The sequence below is a fragment of the Salminus brasiliensis genome, chromosome 18, assembly GCF_030463535.1.
Source record: "Salminus brasiliensis chromosome 18, fSalBra1.hap2, whole genome shotgun sequence".
Taxonomy (NCBI): Eukaryota; Metazoa; Chordata; class Actinopteri; order Characiformes; family Bryconidae; genus Salminus; species Salminus brasiliensis.
Genome location: NC_132895.1, coordinates 21,563,125 through 21,578,771, shown reverse-complemented (window position 1 = coordinate 21,578,771; position 15,647 = coordinate 21,563,125). Strand labels below are relative to the sequence as shown.

At 43.6% G+C, this 15,647-nt stretch overlaps 3 protein-coding genes across 5 annotated transcripts; 2 read left to right on the top strand and 1 right to left on the bottom strand.

The window, feature by feature from the left end:
- Window positions 1-8: 8 nt before the first annotated feature.
- LOC140539447 (uncharacterized) lies at window positions 9-8,131 on the top strand. Of its 3 annotated transcripts, none has more exons than XR_011977830.1 (3): window positions 9-97; window positions 1,925-5,672; window positions 6,117-8,131. XR_011977830.1 is itself a non-coding variant. In XM_072662159.1 (2 exons), the coding sequence occupies exon 2, from the start codon at window positions 1,990-1,992 to the stop codon at window positions 2,986-2,988; it is 999 nt and encodes a 332-aa protein (XP_072518260.1). In that variant the 5' UTR covers window positions 9-97; window positions 1,925-1,989; the 3' UTR covers window positions 2,989-8,131. The 3 variants fall into 3 exon arrangements, 1 of the variants encoding a protein (XP_072518260.1); XR_011977829.1 differs by having other exon boundaries at window positions 1,925-6,257; window positions 7,013-8,131; XM_072662159.1 differs by having other exon boundaries at window positions 1,925-8,131.
- Window positions 8,132-9,567: 1,436 nt separating this feature from the next.
- On the top strand, window positions 9,568-12,083 carry LOC140539448 (glyoxal reductase). The gene is made up of 2 exons (XM_072662160.1): window positions 9,568-9,647; window positions 10,842-12,083. Exons 1-2 carry the CDS (start codon window positions 9,636-9,638, stop codon window positions 11,709-11,711), a joined length of 882 nt encoding a protein of 293 aa, XP_072518261.1. The 5' UTR covers window positions 9,568-9,635; the 3' UTR covers window positions 11,712-12,083.
- A 1,692-nt stretch (window positions 12,084-13,775) lies between these two features.
- Window positions 13,776-15,519, bottom strand: bada (BCL2 associated agonist of cell death a). The gene is made up of 4 exons (XM_072662064.1): window positions 15,090-15,519; window positions 14,832-14,981; window positions 14,429-14,670; window positions 13,776-14,275 (listed from the first exon to the last, which is right to left on the bottom strand). The coding sequence occupies exons 1-4, from the start codon at window positions 15,238-15,240 to the stop codon at window positions 14,183-14,185; spliced, it is 636 nt and encodes a 211-aa protein (XP_072518165.1). The 5' UTR covers window positions 15,241-15,519; the 3' UTR covers window positions 13,776-14,182.
- Between the last annotated feature and the right edge of the window lie 128 nt (window positions 15,520-15,647).

Below are 15,647 nucleotides of genomic sequence, written 5' to 3'. Positions count from 1 at the left end.
TCGGTTAGAGCCAGCTAGCCAAACAAAACGGGCTAGCAGCGAAACTAGCAGTCCGCGAGTCCGAGCTGTCGTGGAAGTCTCCGAGACTTGCTTCACGGTAAGTATTTTTATTGTGAGTATCGAATAGAGAATATTCGGATAGTTTTATCGTGGCTAGGATTTATTTTTGTATATATTTATAGCCGCATACGCAGTAATAATAGTAGCTAACTGTAGCTACACTGCTAACGCTAGCCATGCACAGTCAGCAGTGCTAGCGCTAGCTGGCTAACGTTAGCAGTCTGTTAGGCAGAGAGAGTTTCTGACTTTTGTAGCCAACTGTGTTATAAAGCAGTTTATCGATGTGTTTTTCGTGTTGTCTAACTACATATAATGTGGTTCACATTAGTGAGACTAGCTGTGTGTTTTTAGTGTCGGCTACTTTAGCTAGCTAGCTCGGCAGCTGATGGCACAGTAGCTAGCCCTGAACATGGCGGACGTGCTGCCAGGGCGCTTCACTCCCCCCTCTTTTGTTTGGTTGTAGTTACTTTATGTAACGTGAACCTTTTTAAAGACTGAACTGGGGAAGTGTGCACCCAGTAAACACGACAAACTGAAGCCTGGCCACAAATCTCCTAAATTAGCAGCAGGGTTTAGGGTCGGTGTGCAGCGAGTTGATCATTTCAGCTGTTTTTAAATCCACTGTTGAAGCGTTTCCGTGCTGCGCCCGCCATCTGCACTGGCCCTGTAGCCTCACACTTTCAGAGGAAGGTGGGATGTACTTTTTAATCAGTTTTACTCTACAGAGGTTGTGTGATTGCCAGTACTTGTTTGCTGGGTGTGAGAAAGCCAGAGAATTTGGCCGGGTAAACTAGGCTAGGCTACTAGTGGGAGTGCCTCGTCCTGTCTGCAGCAGTCCGTCTGCCCAGCAGCGATGTTTCGCTTTCGCTTTGAACGACGGCGATGCAGGAAAGAGGGGGGAAACCTGTTCAACTTTATCAAAATGAGTTACGAGGTTTCCGGCTACTTAAACTGGTCCCGGTGATCAGGGACTCTACAAAAGAGCTCGTTATCATCAGAGAGAGAGAGAGAGAGACAGGACAGGACAGGACAGCATCCCAGTGTCTTTCATGAGTCTCCCCAGGGGTCGTAGACTACTGATCAACTGCGTGGTTCAGTACAAAAAGACCATGAATAATCCCGTTTAACTCGATTTAGTAACCGGCAGTGTGTCTAAATGTTGAATAAATGTCCTGTGTGTATTGTACAAAATGTCCCAATAGGTTTGTAGATCTGATTAGTAGTAGAAACGTTGTTTATCTGAAACTTTTCTACTAGGAACAGTAGCGCTTAAAGCGACCTGTGACGCTTCTGTCTAAAATGGCTTGCCAAAGATAAATCATGTACTGTGAAGATTACAAGTTAAGAAGACGGGACAACAGAGAGGGTGGAGGGCCTTGCACAAGGGCACAGAGGTGGCCAGTTGCAGAGTCCGGGCATTGAACCCACAACCCTGTTATCAATAGCTCAGTGCCCCTTACTTATTACTATTATGCAGTAGTGCCCACTTCAATCACACTTCAATCAGACTGTGACATGCCCTTTCCTAATTCCATTTTTTTTTTTTTGCACAGTGTATCACATGCCTTGACGCATACCACGTAACATGTTATTCACGCGACTGGGCGTCACGGTTGCCCATGATCGAGTGTTTTTAGGCACTTCTTGTGAATTGCTTTCTTGTCTATCCTTTCCTTTTCTATTTTTTCCTAAAGTTTTGCAGAGTAATGTAGAAGTACAGCCCATTTAATATAGTGGGCTGCTTATTTAACTCGTAATTGGTTGCATTTTAGCTTTAACACTCACTTTAGTCCAAAGAAGAGCAATTAGGAATCAACTTTTCTTGGTCAAGAAGTTTCTTAAAAAAAAATGTTTTTGCTTCTAGGCAGTGTCTCTGGTTACCTAGGAACGCAGGATCCATCCGAAAACGCCTCATTCGAAAAGTCAACAATGGTGAAGATATTTGTTGGCAATGTAGCTTCAGCAACCACAGAAGCAGAGCTTCGTGCGTTGTTTGAGCAGCATGGCACGGTGTCAGACTGTGACATCCTGAAGAACTATGGCTTTGTGCACATGGACGAGGAGGATGCGGCCCAGAAGGCCGTCGCCGCTTTGCACAAATTCGTGCTCAACGGCTCCCGCATCACAGTGGAGTACGCCACCACCAAAGTGCGCAACGCCACCAAGATCTACGTTGGCAACGTGCCTGAGGGTGTCACAGCCGCCAAAATCAAGGAGCTCTTCCAGCCATTTGGCAAGGTGGTGGAATGTGATATTGTGAAGAATTTTGCGTTTGTTCATATGCAGAGGGAAAATGAGGCCTTGGAGGCCATCAGGGAACTTAATCATTCTAAAGTGGAGGGTCAAAAGATCTTTGTGTCCCTGTCTCGCAGTAACCAAGCCAAAAATGGCCGTGGGGAAGACTATCTCCCCCCTCCTCCCCATCACTATCCACCACACCCACACCACCACCCTCACTACCTTCCCCCACGCCCTCCGCCCGGCGACTACTATGCGCCCCGAGGCCGACTTCCACCTCCTCCTCTCCCTCCACCGCCTCCCCGCGCCTACTACGAACGCGAGGCGTACGAGAGGAGCGTTCGGCCCGACCCATATGCCGCCGCCTCCTCGCGTTATTATGAACGGGATCCCTACGACCGACGTCTTCCGCCTCCGCAGCGACCGCTCTCTCCTCCTCTCGCCTCGCGCTACTACCGCGAGCGCAGCCCTTTGGGCAGCCGTCGCTCTCTCCTGCCGCCGCCGCCGCCACCACCTTCCTCTGCAGGCTACGCCCGCAACTACGCCCGCAGTGGCGCAGGCGCCGCTCCTCCTCCCCCCTCCTCCGCCGCCTCGTCCTCCCATTATCAGCGCTATTCACTCGGCTCAGGCTTTGATAAAGATGATTACTTGGAGGACAAGTACAGCAACGGCTTTGGCCGTGGCTACTAAAGCGTACTTTGGCCAGAAAGTGTGCGAGTCCCGTTTTGTATCGCAGGAGGGAAGTAATTGAAGTGGGACGTATCTGCAGGGAGTTATATTCTATGAAGGTTGTAGCTAATTCTGACAACGGGTAGATACTGTATTCATTGGTTTAACTTTAGATTCAATCCAGCTTATTCAAGATCATGAAATACTGATTTGCATTTAGACAGATTTTTTATAGTGGTATAGTAAGGTAGTTGTATACCATATCAGATTTTGATTATTTTTTCATGTTTAAATCTGAGGCTTTGTTTTTCTGTCAGGTCGTCTTTTTAAATAAGTGATGTGTCTTGCATGCGTGTTAGTTTAGATACTAAAGGGAGTGTGAGGGACTGCCTTATCCTTAGTGTTAAGGGAGGAAAAGCTAATGCGTTGTCATGGATGCCTCCTCTAATTATTGATTTATTATTGGATAGATGTGTTTTTGGGTTTTAATTGAACTGAAACGTAACCATCCTCTGCATTGTTCATTTAGATTTTTTTTTTGATTGTTAGTATTTAGATTTTTTTTTTATTATTAATATTTGTCTTGAAGCATGGCATATAACTTGCATGGTAAAGAAAGATAAGGCGTTAATTTGATATCAGAAATCTTACCCTGGCTCCAAAGATGCTGTCACTGTCCTGCGTAGCTACGGTTAAGTTTGTTTTTAATTATTTATTTTGCATTTTTGGAATTTTGTGCTTTGATACTTTCGTATGGATGGGTTTGAGGATTTGATGGAGTGGTTTGAATGGAGCTATTTGGAATGAGTTGGACCAGTGTAAAAAGGAGGGGGAAGAGGGAGGATGTGGGTAAATATGCGGTAGTGGGCGGAGCTGGGCGCACACCGACTGATCAGCAAATCACATCTTACCGACCGAGCATGACGTCCACTGGCCGCCCAACGCTTGGAAACGACGTCATCTCCTAGGATAAAGCACCATGAACTAAAGGAAACTCGGAAAACAAGCGACCACCCGCTGACCGTCTAAATAAACCAAAAAACTCAGGCTGATTCTTAGATTGCTACTCTGTACTACTAGATAAAAAACTGTGTTTTGACGACTAAGCGTTACCGCAGACTTTGAAAATTGTAGCCTCTCTTGACTCTCAAGACATTTTAGCATAACCATACAATGGACGTGTGATTGAAACCCCTATATATTGTAGCCTGTCCTACTTGTACTATTGTTTCCCCACGTTCTTATTGTTCAAACAAAGTTCTTCTCAATATGTACCTCTTAAAAAACTACGTCTCGACTGTTGAATGCGAACCGAGATCTTGATAAATTGTTCCCCACACACACTATCTTTAACGGTTGTTCGGACGTGAGTCGTTTTCTGTGCTTGTTTTGAATACTTCACAAAATAAATTTAGTTATGTGCTAGCAGTCGCTGTCTCCATCCAGCCGCTTAAATAAAACATCGACTGATCTGACTCATTCCGTAACGTTTTATTGCACTGCCTTTTTTTTTTTCCTGAGTTTCTCTCACACACACACCTACCTGCTGCCTTTGCCCCACAATCGTTACTGTAAATGACCTCTTGACTTGAGACTTCTCTTGTAAAGAAAATCAAATGGCGGGCTTGTAATATGAAATGTTCCTTATATGCTGATACCCCAGTACGTAGAGGGTGCTTGAAGGTTAAAAGCCTGGCCAGATGTAACCACAGCAAGTTCCCATCACTGGACCTCTTATAAGCCCTCGAAGACTTATTATAACTGTCCTGCCCTACGCCCTGGCCAAGGTAAATACAATGTATGCTCGTGCTGTTGTATATAGCTTGTACTGTAGCTGACAGTGTTGCCACACTCAACATGCAGGTGAGTTAAATGCACAGGTAAGTAAAATTGAAAATGATATATATATATCAGTCTTGTTGACAAATTTGTTGTCTTTGTGGAACATTTATACCAATCTCCTTTGAGTTTTTTTTCTTTTTCTTCCTTTTGTTTTTGTCCCAACCCATCCAAGTCGTCACACTGTCAGAGGCAACAACGATGGAAATATGGCAGATGCCTGAAGTTTGTGTATTATCCTTGTTTCAATCCCTCTAGTATAGGGCTGTCAAACAAGGCCCGCAGGTTGGAACCGGACCAATAAAGGTCCTAATCCAGCACTGTTAACCCTGGAGGTTATCATTGACACTGTTCGGAGCTGAGAAATGATGTTTAAGTTAGTGGTCCAGCTTTCAAGTCAGTCACTCAGCAGCTGTTCCCCCTTGTGCCACCAAAAAAAAAAAAAGCTCTGACCTGTTGAGACATTGACCCCAGGAGATCTTTGTAAGTGTTCTTTAGTATACGTAACCAAGACCTGATATACTTGGGTTATACTTAGACCTGTGTTGCAAGGTGGTCCGTTGTCAGTTGCGTCAATGAAGCTTGGGTGCCCACAAACCTGTTCCCTGTTGTTCTTGACTCTTGGTAGGTCTTGACCGCTGCGTGCTGGGATCACTCCATAATACATGCCTTTTTGGAGGTCTTGCAAAGTTTCCCCCATCCATTTTTCCTGCTTGCAACAGATCAACAAATCTCTTAACCATTGGTTGGTTTAATGCTCTGGGTGATCAGTGAATGGACATCCAATGAACTGCTGTAACATCGCTGACAAGTGAAGCAGAAAACACTGATTCTCTTCATCTGTAAGAGGGTGGATATATTGGGCAGTAAGTGAAGTGTAATCTGAGCCTCTTTGACTAGGCCTAAATTGTGATGGCTAGACGACTGGGTCAGAACATCTCCAAACATCAGGCAGGTCTTGTTGGATTTTTTTCTGGTATGCAGTAGTTGGTACCTATGTGTAGGCACATTGATGCGATTCGTGGAGGCCCAACCTCACAATTTACAGGACATGAAGGTTTTGCTGCTAATGTCTTGGTGCCAGATGTCACAGGATGCATTCAGAGGTCTTAGTTCATTCCTTGAATGCTCAGATCTGTTGTGCCAGCACAAGAGGGACCTACTCAATATTAGGCAGGTGGTATTAATGTTATGACTGATAAGTGTGAAGCTTTTCATTTGTAATTGAAATGGTTCATCTTAATATTACATTTGTAATTAAGCTTGTGTAATACATTTTTGACATCTGCTGTTGCTTTTTGGTTTTGCAGTACCTGTACATTTCCCTTGAGAAAGAGACCCAGTTGCCTGGTAGCTACAGTTCAGACACCTTGCCAGGATCAGTTTCTACATACCTACAGACAATGAATGCAACAGCAGGAGCACATTCTCTACAAGATGGTAGTAACACAGTGAGTTGGCATTTAATAGATTGAGCTACTTTAACTATCCTCAGTTACTGCTTAATCAGGTGCACCTACCAAAGTGGGTGCAGTTTTGTAGGTTTACAGTTGCTGACTGTAGTCCATCTTTTGTGTAGTGTTGGTGGGCATTTATTTCCATGTCATGGCTTGGTTGAGAAGTACCCACCAACAGTGGTTTCAGTAAAGTACTGTACAAATGCTAATCTAAACTAATAAACAACTAAAGCAATACTTTCCAGTACAATAAATACACTTTGGCCCTTTTAAACAAGAGGGTCCACCCTCTTGTACATTTACTGGCCACTTTATTATAAAAGCCTAGTTGGTGCTTGTTGATACTACTCGTAGTTATGCGGTTTTGTCAGTGGCCAGTTTCTGAACACAGCACAACTGTGTGCTGGGTAAGTCAGTAGTGACGCTGCTGTGTTTAAACTCCCAGCAGAGCTCCTGTAGCTGATGACCACAATAATACATTTAATAAAAGTGAAAGAAAATCCTAAAGGCGTTGCTTTACTAACTAATGCCTAATTAATGAGTTTCAGTGCTGTAGAAATAGTCTTTTTGCTATAGCCATGACTTGACAGCTTTTCTGGTATTGTACGCTTCTATTTAAAAAAAGGTCTGGGTGCTGCAGCGAGGTGCAGTGTCTGCTCAGTCATGGGGAGCTTGCCGGTTCAATCCCCAGTGATGCCACAGCCATCAGTGGGCTGGAGTGCCTAATAGGCCTTGCTCTCTTTATTCAGCCAGGTGCTAGCCAGAGCGCAGACGTGGTTGGTGATGTCAAAGTTTAATTCAGCCGTCCAGTGACATGTCCGTAGCAGTTTGAAAAACTGGCTTGATGTGACTGAGGAAGCACATGGTCACATTCAGCCTCCCAGTGCTGGTAGCATTGTGTGTTGGTGGAGTCCTAACCAGTGGGTGGGAACTGGAAGTTTCTAAATGGGAAATTAAGGAGATCGTGTTCTATTGTTTTTGCTTATCACAGGCTAATGTTGAGTCCTATCTAGTGTTTAGTTTTTAAAAAGTAATATTGATCTTATATAGATCAATAAAGATTCCTCACCCAACGTGATGAACATATTAGTTGAGAAGAATTTAAACCTTAGCTACAATTAAAGCTAGATGTATTTAGTTAAATTGACCATACTGGCTAATCATGCTATAATTATTATATAATACACTATTCAACACAACACTCTTTGTTTGGCGAATTCTTCTATTTAACAGATTATTTAAAGGATTACCCACCTTGTTTAATCAGAGAGAAATTGTATTAGGACTGGTCTAATCAGATTGAGGCATATACATGGAGCTATGCTATTACGAGTCATTAGTCATATTATTAAAAGATCATTAGGCTGCGTGTAAATGTACCTAGTGTGTGTCTTCTTCCGGACTTTGGCAAAGGGTCTACCCTTCCCAATAACTTGCCTACTTACCCACAGTTGTTTGAACTGATGATCTTAAATCTGCAGTTGTTTAGAAATGGCTCCACGAGACATTCCTGACTCAATCTATGATGATCCTTCGCTGGTCTGCACTGAGCTCCTTGGACTTTCCCTTTGTACGGTGTGGTGGTAAATCTTGTGATAAGTTTACAGTACATGTAGTGACTGTTACATTTTTGCCAGATTGTCTCTCTTACATTGCCAATGTATTTACTGTATTTCAGCTTAAAGAAAGGTACTGTATGTTAAAATGGTGCTTTTATCATTGCACTCAGCTTGTGGGTTTAGAGGGAAAAACATGTAAACTTCTGTTCACTACCTCAGTATGAATGTTTCCATGCTTATTATGCCAACTGTCTATTGTATATAGTGTGCGTGTTTGTGTGGAACATAAATAAAAACTCCATTACCATGTGTGTTGGATGTCTTTTGTTCTGGACTTTTTTTATTTGATCTTTTTTATAAAAGCATGAAGCACTGCTCGGTAGTACAATGTTTATAAACTTCTGGTATTCAGAAACCATAATAGAAATATAACCATGGAAGACAAGCAGCTAGACTCTCTTTCTGTCCTGGCACTAAAGTGATGGAACAAACTTCTCCTGGGTGTCTGAACAGCAGATTTGCTCGCTGTCTTCAAACGCAGACTTAAGACCCACCTCTTCCAAAAGTGCTTTGGCAAAGTGTAGTACCACGTATAGTGACTTTTGATCTTTTGGATCCTAGTCTTTATAAACTAACTAAGGGTATTTTCTGAGTAAACGGTGAAGCACTTATGTAAGTCGCTCTGGAGAAGAGAAGAGGGTCTTCTAAATGCCTTCAATGTAAATTTAATCAGAACACACATACATGAAGGGTGGTAATATCAGAACTCAAAAGGGACTTGCAATGCTGTACTCCTTGAATGCATTGAGTTGTGTTATGTTTATGCCTACTTTAAATTTTTTTTTAGAAGCTTAGGTACCTGAAGGCTAATATATAGCTTTTAGACTAGTATATGAACAAGGGTTTGTGCACAATTATTATTTTATTTTTATTTATAATTTTCTTTCTTTATTTTTTTTTTTTTTGGGGGGGGGTAAACATGGGAAAAACAGCATTAATAATTTACACAACTGCCTTTATGCTAAAAGTAGCATATTAGACCACGGGTGAGCCCAAAGCTGGATAGTAGTATGCTCTGTGGAAGCCTGGGAGATCATTTTCCAAGGCTGATTTCACCTAAATCAATGCACATTTATAAAAATAAAAACAACCTCTGGTATTTCTTTTTTATTTTATTTCTTTTTTTATTTTTAAGGAAACGTACTTTAGGGATATCCTTACACCCACAATAAAATATTATGCTGTAGCCTATATTAAAATGTAAAAGCTGACAGACCTTTCCTCTCGTTTTCTGTGGGCTAATTTTGTACCGTTTGGTGCCGCATAGCTCACAGCTCTGCACATGGGCTCGCTCGCTCCCCGCAGAGGGGGTTCATGAGACCGTTTGCTAATAAAGAATTTTTTTTTTATTATTAATAATAAATTAATTATAATTATAATAATAATTATAAAATTATAAATTAATTTATGTCGAGGGAGGGTGAGGAGAAAACAGGACGGTATAAAACCCAGTGTATGAGAGCTGCTCTCAAATAAATTACCCAAATGCTTTTGGTTCCACAGCACGCCGGTACCCAAAATATACAGCCCTCTTATTCTGACTACATCTCATCCACCATAGAGCTAGTGAAGGAGAGAGACGCCCATCACTCCAGTCCACTCCTAAAGTCCTTATATCCAGCGCTTCTAAAACCGCTGAAGTTCACAGGGGAAGGTCGACGTGCCCCTCCTTCAGCGCAGAGACCCGCTGCGGGTCAGTGACAGGAACCAGTGGCGCCACGTGTCTTCAGGCAGAAGCGGGAAATTCAACAGAATGGCTTCTCATGTAGGTTCTGGGTGTTAGTAAGTGTAGTGTAATGCCACATCTTACACGACCTCTGTGTTCAGCGTAAGGCAATCCGCATATAATGTCTAGTGTGAGTAGTTCGCAGCATTTGAGCCACTTGGCTAGCTAGCACCTGTGAAGCTATGCTAGCCAGCTAACGCAGTAGCTGATGTTGTCTCTGTGTATCTGTAAAGGGAGAGAACCCACGTGGCCTAATTTCAAGCGTGGGATGGAGGCATATGCAGCACCGGGGTTGTGCTGTTGACAGAAATATTAACGTTATAGTTGTAGTTACAGCTGAGGATGAGCTTTCAGATTCGGGTTTTCAGAACCACACATTTCATGTCCCCTCAGGGGTCTGAGGTCTTGACCCCTGTTGCTTGGGTGGGAAAAGCCCAGGTTGTAATGGTGGGCTCTCAAATACAGTCACAAGTGCAGCAGTTTAGCTGTTGGCCGACCAGAATCTTCTAAAAGACAGAATTCACCATTAGTGTTGGACATAGATTGATGTGCCTGGAGCGGTGGGGAGCCATAGCTGTGACGCTCGGGGAGCAGAGAGAGTGAATGGCCTTGCTCAAGCCTACCAGGCCTGGGTATTGAACCCACAACCCTGTCATCAGTAGTCTGGAGCTTTAACTGCTGAGCCACCACTGTCCTGCCATTGTATCTGTTGGGCTGATTCAAAAGACAGCTTGTTGTGTTAATTTGGCCCAAACGTTAGGATAAGTCCCCTAATCATTCATCGTAATTCATTCATTGTCTTCTCCATGTGCCTTGGCCAGGGTCGCGGTGGGTCCGGAGCCTACATGGAATCATTGAGGAATACTCCCGGCTATGAACTGGGCGCCAGTTCATAGCCGAGTTCTGTCTAAGCAGTGGTTGAAAATGCCATAAATAAACGAAAAGTGACATGAAATGTGTGATGGAAAAAAGTGAGTTTGAAAGCCTAGGTGTGTGTGTATATTTTAGGCCTTAACTGTGAATTATATTAGATTATTAATGCAGATTATTTAGGATTTCAGTTGGAGCAGTGGACCGGCATTTTCTGGAGTAATTGAGCTTAATGAAACTTTTTCATTAACAGACTCCTTAATCCTGTCATTGTTTTCAGAACGGACGTTGGACTAGTAGGCGTCTAGACATTGTTGCACATATGCAGGCATGTTAATGAACAAGGCCTTTCATGTTTTTCAGGTGCACAGCCCTGTCAACTCCGCTGCTCTCAACTCTGGAACAGAGATTCCACTCTTGGGTTTGGGCACATACAAGCTGCAGGGCCATGACCCTCTGTACCGGTCTCTCAGCAGTGCCCTTGATGCAGGGTACCGCACCTTCGACACTGCTGCGGTGTATGGCAATGAAGGTCATCTCGGGCAAGTCGTCAGGGAACTGTTGCCCAAGCATGGACTCTCGCGTTCAGATGTGTTCCTCATCAGCAAGCTTGCACCAACAGACCAGGGTCCCAGGGCCAGAGAGGGCTGCTTGAAGAGTCTGGAACAGTTGGGTTGCAAATACATAGACCTGTACTTGGTGCACTGGCCTGGGACTGCGGGTTTAGAGCCAAGGGATCCCCTAAATGCGGAGCATCGAGCACAAAGTTGGACTGTGCTGGAGGAATTCTATGCGTGTGGACAGTTTAAGGCCATAGGAGTCTCCAACTTCTCTGCAGTACACCTCCAGGAGCTGCTCAGAGGTTGCACTGTGCCTCCAGCAGTCCTGCAGATGGAGTGTCACCCTAGGCTTGTTCAAAGAGAACTGAGGGATGTGTGCAAACAGGCAGGCATTCACTTCCAGGCCTATTCCTCTCTTGGAAAGGGTGCTCTCCTGGACGAGCCAGTGGTGAAGGAGGTGGCTGAGGTCTGTGGACGAACGCCAGCCCAGGTGCTGCTGAGGTGGGCAGTTCAGCAGGGTATCTCTGTCCTGCCCCGCTCCTCACAGCCTCAAAGGGTGCAGGAGAACGCCAGAGTATTTGACTTTGAGCTGAGCGGAAAAGAAATGGACAGGTTGGATTCCCTAAACAATGAAACCAGGTTTTGCAAAAGAAATTCGGCAGATATTTTTTAGTATGGATAGAGATACCATCTTTTTACTGAATATGTTTAAGATACTGTTCCAATTCTAGGGTAGTCGTAATAAAATGTAGCTAATTAATGGAGATATGAGAACTGTAGGCAAATTCTTTTTTTATGTACAGCACATCGGTCAGTGTAAGTGTGAATGACTTGCTGAGTACTGATACCAACTCTTGGACTTAAATACTGGATAGATGACTATGAATCCTCATATTTATAGTGTTCCACTTACTTTTTTTAATATCTTATCCCAAATACGATATAATAAGCTTGAAAGAACAACATTTACTGGTTAAGGAACTGCACATTGGAAGATTTCAGTGCTATGAAAAATGATTAATTGGTGTAAAGTTCACATTTCAGAGCAGCAAAAAAAACAGCATTTCAGAAATAAAGTGTTTCTGCAGCAATATCACATTCAGGTACACGTCTCTGTGTAAAAAGCTACTAAACTTCAGTGTGTGGTCTTTAAACAAGCTGCTGAGACTCAACTTTAGGTTTCAGAACTAATAAAACCTGTAATAAAGTCCTGTAAATATGAAAGTTCTATTAAAGGTATATTTAATGGGGATAACTGTTAATGACTGGCCTTTACTGGTTGTTTAAACAAAGTATGTAGACAAACGTTTTCTATGAGAAAAAAAAAAAAAAAAGTAGGGCGCCAGTAAGCTTCATGGTATCGGTGCTCTCCATTGCTGATGCTGATACTGTGATAAGTACCAGTATCAGTGCAACACTAGTTCTTCACACTCGGATGTCTCTACTACAGAGAAGTGGTTCTTTAGTGGAGTCATTTAAAGAACCATTGGAAGCGCCTTTATTGTTATGGCCATTTTCACATATATAGTAGTTTACTCCGGTCCCAATCAGTTGGAGCGTTTTCCCCTTGGTTTAGTTAGTTTGTGTGAGGACGTTCTCCTTGCTCATTATTGGTCAGACCTGTCTGGGACAGGAGAAAGTAAGTCGATACAGGAAGCAGGTCTTGTGTTCTGGACTAGTGCTGCACATTTCTGTGCAGTTTCACATGAAGCAACGGCAGAGGCGGCATTTGGAAAACTTGCGAATACACCTGAGAGTTGGGTAGGATTGAGGCCAGATCGCGTTCGCTTGCTACTGATGAACCGCTCCAGAGTTAGCTTGGTACCAGACCAAGATCACCTCCTCTCAAGAGTCTCGGTGCAGTTCTGGTTGGCATCTGAGTATGAATACTGTAGTCACTCCTGCTCAAATGAATCGCACCAAGGGTGAAAACGAACCAGCATCAGATTTAAACCGGATTAAAAAGAGTAGATGTGAAAACGCCCTAGTCGTGTGGTGCTTTGTCTGATACCTTCCGCAGAGGCAGACAATTCATAAAACCTCAATAGCCAAAAATCCATTTATTTTTGACAACAAATAATAAATGAGCATTCAACAAAGTATTGTACAAACATTTCATCTGATGCACAATATGTGTAAAGAAGTATAAATGTATAGAAAGAGCTTATGAATAAAAACATACTCATATAAACACCTTTCAAGTAAGGTATTAGCAAAATGCCCGATAGCTGTAAGACTACGGCACACAGCGTTTGTCCATCTGCAGAGATCTGCTTAACTGCAGATTTGGCAGGAACTGTATCTCCTTTTGCATACAAGGCAATTTACCAGACTGCTAAAAGCCAGTGCTCCAGGTATAAAAGGCTATGGGCGACATACGGTTCTGCTATCAGGCAATATATACATGACGGGAGGGAGGTGGAATACAAAACTAAGAGCATAAACTATCATCAACATGACCTTCTCACACAGGGCTCCTGTTGATGTTTTAATAAAATGTGGTCAGCATGAGTGATTGACGTCAACGATTTAAATAAATAAGTAAATATTCAAATAAATAAAAAATGAAAGAACAACCCTGAGACGGACCTCAGTGAATGAGAACAATACCCGCATCATTGTTAACCACCGCTACTCATTACTTCATTCACAGGTTGCTTCATCTGGTTTGGGACTTATTCAAATATATTTACATTTCGCCGCCAAATTCCTCAAACGTTCAGAAATACACAAAGGGTTTAAGGTCAACATCTATATGTTCATTTATAAAGGACATCATAGAACAATATATCACATTTCTTACCAAATAAGTCATTTAAAGGGTACAGATCAATAAATCAGCCTTAAATCTGAATTTTAATTTAGAATTATTGGAGATTGTCCAGTGTCGTCCAAGACTGAATGACAGATTGTCGCTTAAGATTGTCAAATTGAAGTAACACTAAACGTTATTGATTATTGCAGTGGTCAAAAGTGGTGTAGCACCTTCTTCTTGTGTTCACATTTACAAGCTGTGTCTGTTGTAAGGGATAGTTTGGTTGAGCACTTCGATGAAAAGGCCATACTGGTGACAAACATGACCAGCCTCCATCTTGCTGATTGTTACTTCGTTCTTCTCTGTCTCGCTGGTGTGGTGGATCAGTTTCACTCTCTTCCCTCCTCTTCTTTGGAACCCCAGAGGAAAGAGAACCATCCGCGGTTGGTCTGCTTCCCAGGGCCAGTCGTTCTTCTTAAGTCCTGGAAACATCAAGAGATAAAATATATATATATATATATATTTAAAAAAAAAACAAGACACCAGCAGCTATTTGAGTATTAATGGTGCCTCATACTGGAATGTTAGGCACGGATGATTTTCCCAATTGCTAGCCTCACCATCCTAAAACTCACCCCTTTGTCCAGCCAGGTGTCAAACTCATCGCTCATCCTCCTTAGCTGACGCCCGTATTTCTTGGCTTTCCAAAGTGCGGCGGGAGCTGACTGGGATCGGCCTCGGAATGGAGCTCCGTCACCCACTCCACCGTCCTCTGCCGAAGCCCCTTCCTGGGACTCGCTGTCCTCCCAGCGGCTGATGGTGTACACCTGGGACTCGGAGTAGAGCCGCACTCGACCTCCCACCTCCAACAGCTCGTCTGGGAGAGCAACAGTGATTGCAGTACATGGTTCAGAGTCATTCCCGTCATGCTCTTCACTACTAAACCTACGTGTTGTTTCTCTCTCCTTAGTATTTCTTCAATGTCTCTTATTGAAATTCCTGGCTGAGGAATGCTGTGAGAGTGTGGCAGATTTGTACCTGATGATGTGTCGCTGGGGATGCCGGGCCCACTGTCCAGCCGTGGGGAGTCAACGCTCTTGACTGCCTCTGACCACCTTGATTCATCTTGCTCCTCTATGGGAGTGATGTCATCTTCTTCACTGCGTGGTGACTTCTCCATTGTGAAAGCTGGTGAGGAGGAAATATTAGAAGTGTGTCATTCAGGTCAGTGCACACAGCGCTCGATGCCATATCAGTTCACTGAATTAAAGGTAATTAGGATTGGGAGAAAGGTACCTGTGCTACCAGATGGATTCCAGCACAATGGTCTCAAAAGCGTACCCCCTCCTCCTTCAGTCGATGTTCTGGTGTTAAGCACTTTCTTAAACCCCCCCTCTTCGCAATGAAAACGAGCTCTCCTCAGTTTCAGCAAATACTGATTGCTCATGGCAGGCGACACACCCAAACAACAAAAGCCAACATGGCTAATTGACAAGTTTCAAATATAACGACGTTACCCTGCCTTGCAACGCTGCCATCGGCGATTCAAAATAAAGAACAAAGTGGAGCACTTTCCGCGACATTTAGTCGAAGTGATTGTCTTCGCTTTGAATAAAAGCCCGCCGCTGCCTCACTTTCCCATCGACCGCGGCTCTCGCAACAGCGTGGATGATCTCATATCAGCCCCGATATTATTATTGTTGTTGGCCGTCGTCGTTTACAGCAGCGGCTTCTCCTCTCGTCCAATCAGGGGCCGGCGTGCCGAACGCACCAGCCAATCAAAACCCGCTGCTAGGGTGTTTGGCGCGGCTCTCTGGTGGTACGTCACTGTTGCGATAGGGTTTCTCAAGCTCG